Source organism: Aythya ferina (assembly GCF_964211825.1).
Source record: "Aythya ferina genome assembly, chromosome: 26".
Lineage (NCBI taxonomy): Eukaryota > Metazoa > Chordata > Aves > Anseriformes > Anatidae > Aythya > Aythya ferina.
This window is the reverse complement of record NC_140324.1, coordinates 926,155-936,163: the sequence shown is the minus strand read 5'-3', so window position 1 is coordinate 936,163 and position 10,009 is coordinate 926,155. Positions and strand designations below refer to the sequence as shown.

Genomic DNA, 10,009 nt, shown 5'->3' with positions numbered 1-10,009 from the left:
TGAACTTGATCACTCATTGGGCTGGAAACTTCAGAACAGGAAAGTGCTGGTGCAGCTAATGCTGGTTATAGGAATTTCTCTCCTAGAGTGCTTTCACAGTTGCATGTAAAGAAGTATCCTGGCACACTTTAAGCTGATCCACTCACATGGCTCCAGGGGTGCTGTTTTGGAGCATGCATTGATATAATGACATGCCTTCTCTGAATGTGGCACCCCAGCTTCTTCAGTACAATGCAGTTTCATGGCCAGGTATTGGACCTCTCTAGGTGCTTTTCCCTCCTGAGGAAGTGGAAGCTGAGATGCCTAATGCAGGGTTTCCCATCCCTGACTTGGAAATGGCCCATCCTAGGCCACAGACAAGCTGGAGCAGTTACTTGCATCCTAGCCAGCAGACGTAAATATAGATAGGGAAGTGCAGTGCTAAAGTTGGAGGTCAGCCGGGGTCCTGCACCAGGAGAGCAACAATGAGCTGGGGAAAAACAAAGGCACCCAAAAATTGTCACCAATGGGAATCAAAATTAAAACAAAAACTAATGAAGTTGCACAGGATGTAACAGACAACTTTGTGGGAAAGAGACAAGTTCAGGGTCTTGTGTGTCTGAGCAACACTTCTTGCATTTGGACCAAATTCAACAGAATAAGAGTGTAGTCAAACTCTCCACTCGTGGAAGAGGGAGACATGTTCAGGAAAGATCCAGCCTCAGGAGCTGGTAACAAGTAAGGGCTGTGATGAGGCTGAGAATGAATAGTAAGGACTGGGAGTTAGGAAATAAAAGATTTAGCTCTAAGAGTCATGTGCATGGGAATAATGTCCACAATTAAAGGTATCAGTGAGAACCCCCAGAGAAAGAGGCCCTGTCTCAACAGAGAAGAAAAGAGACTGTCCGAGGAAATGTCTCTTGGGCCTGCATCAGACAGGAACATGGAAAATTAGAACTGGAGCGCTTAAAAGAAGAATCCAAATCAGGCTCTTTTTGTTGTTGTTGTTAACTGAAGCGATTAAGTATTTTGCTTTACTAATATCTTCTATCAAGCAGATGAGGTAAACTGGCTCTTTAGAATGATTTGGGAACTGACTAATCCTTGCCTGTGGCTATCAGTTAGCAACACACACAGCATTATTGGCTAACATGCATTTTTCTGCTGCCTTACAAAGATCAACAAACTATTTCAAGAAACCCGCATGAAGAAAAATTCTGCTTTCCTCCTAAGAGAAAATTTGCTCAGAAACAGCCACAAATTGCACTTGTAACGGCAGCCCTCCGTTAGTTTAAGGCTCACGAAATCGAGCGAAACAACTTATCATTGAGAGTCAGGAGAAAACGTAAACAAAACCCCACTTTTCAGATGCAAATGTCGCGCTCGAAGTCAGCGGCGGGGCTGAGAAAACCGCGTTTGCAGGCCGGGCGGCTGCTAACGATGCCTCGGCCGCAGCCAGCGGCTCCTTGCTCAGCCAGGACGGTGACCTCCGGGCTCGTCACACAGCTGAGCCCGCGGCTGATAACCGCCGCCTCTCTGAAGGAATCCCTCAGAGCATTTGCATTGCAAATCCGCTCGCTCCGGGCCAAAGCCGGGATATTGTTCGCCGCCGAGGGGCTCCGCGGCGAGCACCCCTCGCTTCTCCCCGGTCTCTACCGCGGCGAGCCCCGGCCAGGGCGACCCGCGGCGCCGGCCGCCTGGGGACGAGGGAGGCCGGGGGAGCCGGGGGGGTGGGGAAGCGGGAGAAATGGGGGGAGCCGGGGGGGGGAAACGAAGGTGCGTGAGGGAAGAAGGAGGAACAAAGAGGGGAAGAGGGGGAGATGGGGCGGGGGGAGCGGCCGAAGGCAACGGGGGACACCGAGGGAAAATGAAGGCGCGTGAGGGGGGGAGCGAGGGAGACCGAGAGGAGAATGAAGGAGAAAGGGGAGAAAATGAGTGCGATTGAGGGAAAATGGGGGACATTGAGGGAAAATGAGAGAAACTGAGGGGAAAACGGGGGATTGAGAAGTAATGTGAGGGTGTGTGAGGGGAAAATGAGGGAGATCAAGTGGAAAATGACAGGGAAAGGGAGAAAAATGAAAGATACTGAGGGAAAATAGGGGACGCTGAGGGGTGACGAGAGAAACTGAGGGGAAAATGAAAGGGAATGAGTGACAGCAAGTGAAAACAAGTGAGACTACGGGAAAAGGGGTACACTGAAAGAAAATGAGGGAGATAAGGGGGTAAAATTAGGGAGACTGAAAAATAGTGAGGAAGATTAATGATAATAAGAGGAGATGAGAGAGCAAGTGGGAAAATGAAGTAGAGCAAGGGAAAATGGAACTGCAAGAAAAATGGCAGACACTGAGGAGAAATGAGGGAGAGCAATGGGAAAAATAGGGAGATGTCAAACAAGGGAGCGTGAAGGAGGGAGAAATAGGGAAAATGGGGGACATGAAGGGAAAATGAAGGTCAGTAAGGAAAAAATGATGGAGACTGAGGGGGAACATGGGAGAATGAAGGAGATATAGAGAGAAATAATGGAGACAGAAAGAAACAACGGGGAGAGATGGAGGGAAAATGAGGAAGGAGACGAAGGGAGAATAAGGAAAACCAGCCGCTGAGGGAGCACGGTGCCGCTGGCTTCCTCCCCTGTATGGGCTTAGCCCTGCCCAGCCATTCCACACTGCAGTCCGCTGTACCGGGCCCAGCGGTTTCACTTGTTCTCAGCTCACTTGTGTAGGAAATTAATAAACGGGTAAGATCCGCAGCCGCCGGCGGCTGGGATGAATAGGACGACACAGGCAAAGGGGCAGCTTGGCGCAGCTGGGGCACGCAACAAGGCCTAAACACCGCACCTAACAGCGGTCAGCGTCCAAGCAGTGCCCTGCTAAGGGGTATTAAGGGACAGGGACGGGGGCGGGGAGCGGCTCCGGTAACGCCGCCGGGGCCCGGGCAGGACAGCGCCACAGCACCGCAACCGCCATGGGAGACAGGCGGGAGGGTGGGGGGAGGGTGAGCTGAGGGGGGCGGCGAAGCCCCGCCTCCCACTCCCCGCTTGACCCATCGGGAGCCCCGCCCTTTTCCCCTCCCTCTCAGCATTCTACCCGCCTTCCATTGGATGCTCCCCCCGCCCGTCAAGAGGAGGCGGGGGAGTCCGAGAGCTCCCGGGCGGAAGCCCCGCCCAGAGGCGGGAAGCGGCGCTGCCGTTGGCGGAGGGCGGTGTCCGTCTGGCGGCGGCGGTTTCCGCTTCCGCGGGGCGGGCGGCGGGGTGGGGGGGGGGCGGGTGGTGGCGGCGGGGCTGGTGCCTGTGAGTGACACACAATGAGGCGGGCGGCGGGGCCGTGAGGGGCTGCGGCCGAGGAGGAGGAGGAGAGGAATCAGCAGCGAGGCTGTGGGGAGGGGAGGGGAGGGGGGGTGGGGGGAGAAGACGAAGGAAAAAAAAGGGGGGGGATCCGAGGGCCCCCCCCGCAGACCGGCAGCCGAACCGCCGCGGCGGGCAGCGAGCGAGCGAGCGGGGCCCGCAGCGCTGCGCCCAGCCATGGACAATCAGGTGAGGGGGGCGGCGGGGCCGTGCTGCTTGGGGGGGGGAAAGGGGGGGGTCCTGGGCGCCTCCCCCACCAACAGACACACAGGGGGATGGGACCCCAGCACAGGGAGAGGAGGGGGCTGCATCGCCCCTGCAGGAGCTGGCAGCATCGTGCCCTCCCCCCTTTTCGGATAGCCCCCCTCCCCCCCTTTTCGGGTAAGCCCCCCCCTTTTTCGTCCCCTCCCCCCTATTTCGGGCATCCTCCCCTCTTTCTCCCCCCCCTCCCTTTTTGTCCCCCCACCTTTAGGGCACCTCCCCCTTTCCTTGCGTCCTCCCCCCATTCCGCCCCCCCCCTCCCTTTTCGGGACCCCCCCCCCCCCATTTCGGGCAGCCTCCCCCTCCCTTTGCCTCACCCCCTTCCACTCTTTTTTTTTTTTTTTTTTTTTTTGGGGGGGGTGGGGGGTTGCTGAGCCCTCGCCCCTTCATGGGTGGCCGCGCTGCAGCCTCACCCCGGCGGGGGGTGGCCCCGCGCTTCCCGCACGTTCCTGCCCCGGGTTCCTTCCCGGGGGGGTGGTGGCGGCGGGCAGCCCCCGGCAGCGCCGCTGCGGTGCCTCAGCAAGAGGAGGAGGAATGCTGGAAGTTCACCTGGGCTCGCCACGGCAGGCTGGTGCAGGCCTTTTGTGTGCGAAGCTGGCGTGCGGGCTGCTAGTAGGTCACCCCCGGGCTGGCGAGGTAAGGCCCGCTATCCCGTGAATAATAACCCGAAGGAGACCGAATGGAGACTGGTCATGGCTTTCAGGCAATTAGCGCATCAAACAAATACCAGAGCGCGCTACAGAGCGTTTATTAAGTTGAAAAGCAGCCTCCTTTGTATTATTACAAATCGTTTGACTAGGATCCTGGTTTCCCTTTGTTGAGAGACATGCTTGAGGGAAAGAAAAAGAAACACTCCATTTTCAGTGGAGCAACTTCAGATGTTTGTTATGTTGGGAGATCTTATTTTCAAATGTGTTTCAACTTCTGGCTTAATTCGTAGAGATTGTTAATTGGACCGATATGTGAGAAGTATAGCAAGTACAACTTTCACTCTCAGCTAAACAGTTCTTTTTTTTTTTTTTTTTAATGTTTAATTTTGTTCTCTTCCACATAGTCCCATCTGTTTCTCAGCTAAAATTTCTCAGCCGTTTCAACTAGAAAGGCAAATTCTGTAGAGTGACAGCCATTTGCACTTCTCCGGAGAGGGCTAGTAACTGGCAACAGTAGCAAAATTTAAAGGGTAATGATGTAATTGATAACGTGAGGCTGCAGAACAGACTGGATCAGCTGATGCAAATGCCTACCTGAGCAGTGGGATATTCCCAAAAAAAGCGTGCCCATGAGCACCCTCCAAGGTGAGCCCAGACTGCTGGCAGACTGTCTCTGCACTTACACCCTGGGAAAGATTGTGGCACTTTGAGCCAAACACCTTGCCTTTTCCTTAGTCCGTAACGTGGTATGGAAGAACAGGCGGCCATGCAGCGTTGGTTTTAGTGCAGGAGTGAGATGGAGCCAGTGTAGATGAACCCTAACGCACAAAAGAGGGAAAATGGCCTGCCACGAGGACTTGCAGAGGAAGGAAATCTAAAGGAATGTTTCACTAAAACAGGTGAAGCAATTGATTAGATGAGTTTGTCCCTAAGTGTTAGTGTTGATGTGTTGGACGGTGGCTGGGGCTATTTTACTGTAAAGATAATTGCTTGAAAGGCCGTGCTAAGGTTTATAGTTGAAATTAGCACTGGACGATAATTTGGGAGATCAGGCTTTGATGCCTGGTACTCTGTGATCCTTCTACCAAGAAAAAAGCATACAGCGATTAAGTGACTTGAGCTTTTTCAGAAAGTATTAACCATACTCTGAAAATCATACTCTGATAAAATGTCAGGCTGGACATGGAAAATGGTTTTTGAGCATTAATCATGGTTGTGTTTTCTCTTGCAGTTTCTCAGTGAGGAAATAAGGGTAATACTTTCCCTAAGCATTTGGCTGGAGCTTGGGAAGCTTTCGGTTTTTATTCATTGTTTAACGTCATGCCCTCAGGTTGGGTCTGCGTCCACTTGTGTTACGGATAATGACAAATAATGTTGCCTCTCCTAATTGGGAACTGCCAGAAAGAACAAGGCATTATTTTCAAGTCTGAGGTGAAGAAGGATGTAAGGATTAAAAACCAGCCCTCTCCACTCCCCCATTTTTAATAAACTTCCAATTACTGAAGCTGAATTTGGTTGTTTAGTTTGAGATGGCTGTGCTGCTGGTCTAGTTTGTATAATGTGTGTGCACAAAATTAACCCAGTAAGGAGTCAGATACGTTAGGTGTGATTCCATCATCTAGAAATCGTGCCCTAAGATTTGTTTGCTGTAACTTGTGTCTGAATCTTACTTGCTTTTTCCTCTGTTACATCTTTTTAATTCATTTGCTTTTTTCTGACTGTGAAGTCACCAAAAATGTGTGCATAATCACAATTTAATTTAATCTGTTTTTTAAGACATTTAATAGGATTTAAAAAAACAAAACAAAATTCTTAGACACTGAATACACCTTTCCTGCTTCTGTTCTTCTCTGATTAGAGTACGATTTGAGCCTGCAAATCAGAATTAGGTCATTTTAGTATCGGATATTGTGCAGACATAATATACATTGACTTTGTGAAAGTGTGTTAATAAAATGTATTTAGAAGAATGAAGGATTGTAGCTGTGTTCTACTGAATTACACATTCCTGACAATATCAAAAGCCACCAATTTGTGACTTGATTTTTCCTGTTTTAAGATTAGTTTTCTGTTAGCACTGTGAATTCTGTAAGCTGCGAACATCAAGTTCTCTCTCTGACACTTTCTAGGAATAAAAATTCTGCAATTAGACTTTGCCGACAATGTATTTGATAAGTGAGGTAGATAAACCTATTCCTCTTCTACAGCTGCTTTCTCTGCAGTGTTAATATTAGGGGATAAATAGGTATGAAGTGGTGCTAGGAACTATTTTTGGTACCTTTTCTGGTTGCCAACACCGGTCTTCAGAATGAGACTAATCTCTTGGTGGAGGCTGTTGTATTCTTCCCCTGTGCTTATCTAGTGTCTTCTCTCTGTGGGGCTCAGCATTAGCCATCCCACGTAATCTGTTCCATTTTGCTTATGGTCTTACCTCTGTCCTCAAACAGTGCACGGTTCAAGTCAAATTGGAGCTGGGGCACAGAGCCCAACTGCGGAAAAAGCCCACCACCGAAGGGTTCACTCATGACTGGATGGTGTTTGTCCGTGGCCCGGAGCAGTGTGACATCCAGCACTTTGTGGAAAGGGTGGTCTTCCGCCTACATGAGAGCTTCCCAAAACCCAAGCGAGGTGAGTCAAGGTTTGAAGATGGGTTATTGGGTCTTCTGTGTGAAACAGCACTGTGCAGTGTGGGTTGTCTTGTTCCATCAGGTTTTTGTAAAATCTCCTCTTGAAGAACAAAATGTACATTGTGTGCATTTGTCTTAACCTTTCCATCTTTGTTTGAGGAAGGGCAGGAAGAACGGGACCTTTCTTCTGATGAAAGGTTTGGAGGTGAGATGCTTTCTCTTCTGTAAGCATTAGTATATGCAGGTCCTCCAGACAGTGACAGGTGATTCATGGTATAAAAGACGAAGGGGGAGTGGTTTGTTAATACTGGCCAACAAAAGCTGGAAGAATACAATGGATGAGTGGCCTTCCTACAGGGCTAGTGTATTTACAGGGCTAGTGTATTAGAAGTAAGTAAACTTCTGCATCGGTCCCTAAGTAGCTGTGAGGTTTTCTGCAGGGTTCCGGCATGGGTATTTAAGGCAATGGAATTCACTGCAGCCAAAGGGGGGTCTCTGCCTCAGGACACTCCAGCTGCACGGGTGTGTGTGCACACTTTGTGCCCAGGGGAGGGCAACAAAGATGGTGAAGTGTCTGGAGGGGAAGATGTGTGAGGGGTAGCTGATGTCCCTTGGTTTGTTCAGCCCAGGGAAGAGGAGGCTGAGGGGAGGCCTCACGACAGACTGCAGCTTTCTCACGAGGGGAGTGGAGGAGTAGGCACTGAGCTCTGCTCTCTGGGGACAGTGACAGGACCCGAGGGAACGGCACGGAGCTGGGACGGGGGGGGGGTCAGGCTGGGTGTTAGGAAAAGGTTCTGCACCCAGAGGGTGGTTGGGCATTGGGACAGGCTGTCCAGGGCAGTGGGCATAGCACTGGGCTGTCAGAATTCAAGAAGCGTTTGGATACCTCTTGCAGACATGGTCTGATTTTGGGGTGGTCCTGTGTAGAGCCAGGAGTTGGACTTGATGAACCTTGGGGGTCCCTTCCAACTCAGGACGTTCTGTAATGTATTTGTGGTAAGTGCTGTGCAATCAGCAAGGCTGGGGGGCTGATCCAGCTGGGGAGAACATCAGAATTTTAATGTCTTTGTGCTGGATCAATTCTTTGCTCTTCCTGACTGTGCAGCACCGTGAACCTTATTGTTTGCTTGGGGCGGCTGGAACGTGTGGTTGAGGTGGAGGAGCAGGAATTGCCCTTCTTGGCAGCAGCAGGGACTTAAATCTATTTAAGATTGTGTTAACTGCATCTGCAGTGTTGTTACGTAGTGTTACCAGGAGTGCTGACTGCCTAGGAGTACCACTATAAATTACTTGGGAATGGGCGTTCTCTGAAGTACTTTTTTGGAAGACTGCTGGTTATGCAGGATGTCTTAGCACTACTTACTGTGTTGGTTATTTGTGAGAGTCCACGGTGGAAAACACCTGAGTGGTATTCAGCTCACAAGGATGTGAATCTGGTGTGGATGTTAATATCTTCTTCAAACTGATGCTGTAAAACTGATGTATGATAAGGCAGTGCCGTACTGAACTGGAAGCTTTCCTAGATTTTAAATGCTTTCTTAAGCTTTCTTATAAAGCTAGTATGCTTTTGACCAAATGGTGGATTGTACATAAATTGTGGGGCATATGCATACTATTTCTAGATCTGTTTGAAGGGCTTCTTCAAATGATTCTCTCTTACTTGAAGCAAAATCTACTGGTAGGCTTGTGCTGCTGGCTGGTTGCTTGTATAGTAATTTGAATTTGTTAGAAAAGGGCAGCAAAGGAACAAAGACTGCTTGGCAAATAAACTTAAGATTCCTGGTGCCATATTGGCACAGTTCTTGGGTTTTGTGCTTCCCCCCCCCGACTGTAGGGAGTTTATATGAAATTCAAATTAAAGCAAGTCTAGGGATTTTGATTATTTTCAGATCCACTCTTTTTTTCACAGTTGAATTTTCAGTGTGGCTTACTAGAACCTGTATGATGATAAAAGTGCTTAGAGCCAGGGTTAATATTAAAGAAAAATTAAGAGAACATTAACATTAAAGAAAAAGAATTTCTGTGTTTTTTAGGTTTAAGGTACTGTTTCTTAATCATATTGATTACTTGGAATTTTTTTGAGAAAGTAAAAACACTTGCACTGAATTCCCCTAACTGATTTATTGACTTCATTTACATACATTGTAGCACATGAATTGTATGCAAGTGCATCCGGTTCCTGAGAGGGAGAATATCTGTGCTGGTCTCGTGTTTCTCCTGGCAGCTGTTCTGTATATCTGTGCCACGGCCAAATGCTCTGAGAATCCTTTGAGCTGGCTATCACGGTGCTGAAACACAGTGATAGAGGACAGGAAGGATTCAGTAACACACCGATACAACAGGTAGTAGAACAGGAGGAACTGGGACAGGAAGCACATAGGTTAATTTCTTAGAAGTGATTAACTTTTGCAGTCGACATATCTGCAGCAGGCAGCACTGTGACCCTAGCGGCAAAGTGTTTCACCGTTCTCCGTTTACTTACATGTGAAGCAAATAGCTGCCTTTCCTTGCCCTTCAGGTTTGTTATGAGGTTTGGGTGAAGCAGCATATAGTATGGGTATTATGTAATTATGAAGATTAAGCATTGCAGGAGAACTTTTCAAGGGGGAAAAAAAAAACATGTGCTTGCACATTGTGGGGTTTTGATGAATAAATGTTGGCATCAAAGTCAGTTTTACCTCTGTACGCTGTGCAAGTTCTCCCCTTTTGAGTTCTTGCATTTTTTTGCAAGACAGCTTTAACTGGCATTGTTGTGGAACAGCACAGAACTCTAATTGTATCACCACAAAAAGGAGAGGGGGAAGAATCTCACAGAGACTCTGGCACAGAGTGTGTTTTATGTTTCCTTTCTATGGGAGGAGCTAAGAACAGATTTTCGTTTTCCTAACTAAGTCCATGACCACCATCTTGTTTTGCTTTTTTTTTTTTTTTTTTTCCTCATAAAGGTCAATGCTTTAAATGAGTCTTGAGTTGTCGGAGACACACTTCTCATCTTGCAACTCATTTTCAGCTCAGGTTAAATTGCATTATATTCAAAATTAACATTTGTATATTCTCTTTTCAGTGTGCAAGGAGCCCCCATACAAAGTGGAGGAGTCTGGCTACGCAGGGTTCATTATGCCTATTGAAGTGTACTTCAAAAATAAGGT

General features: G+C 48.7%; 1 protein-coding gene across 1 annotated transcript in view; it reads left to right on the top strand.

The window, feature by feature from the left end:
- The first annotated feature begins 3,371 nt into the window (after positions 1-3,371).
- The window catches only part of MLLT1 (MLLT1 super elongation complex subunit), a 32,623-nt gene continuing 25,985 nt past the window's right edge, over positions 3,372-10,009 (top strand). Inside the window, exons 1-3 of the mRNA XM_084498498.1 lie at positions 3,372-3,511; positions 6,681-6,861; positions 9,925-10,007. Coding sequence (XP_084354624.1) covers positions 3,500-3,511; positions 6,681-6,861; positions 9,925-10,007 — 276 coding nt within the window. The 5' untranslated portion in view covers positions 3,372-3,499. The remainder of the gene's footprint in view (positions 3,512-6,680; positions 6,862-9,924; positions 10,008-10,009) is intronic.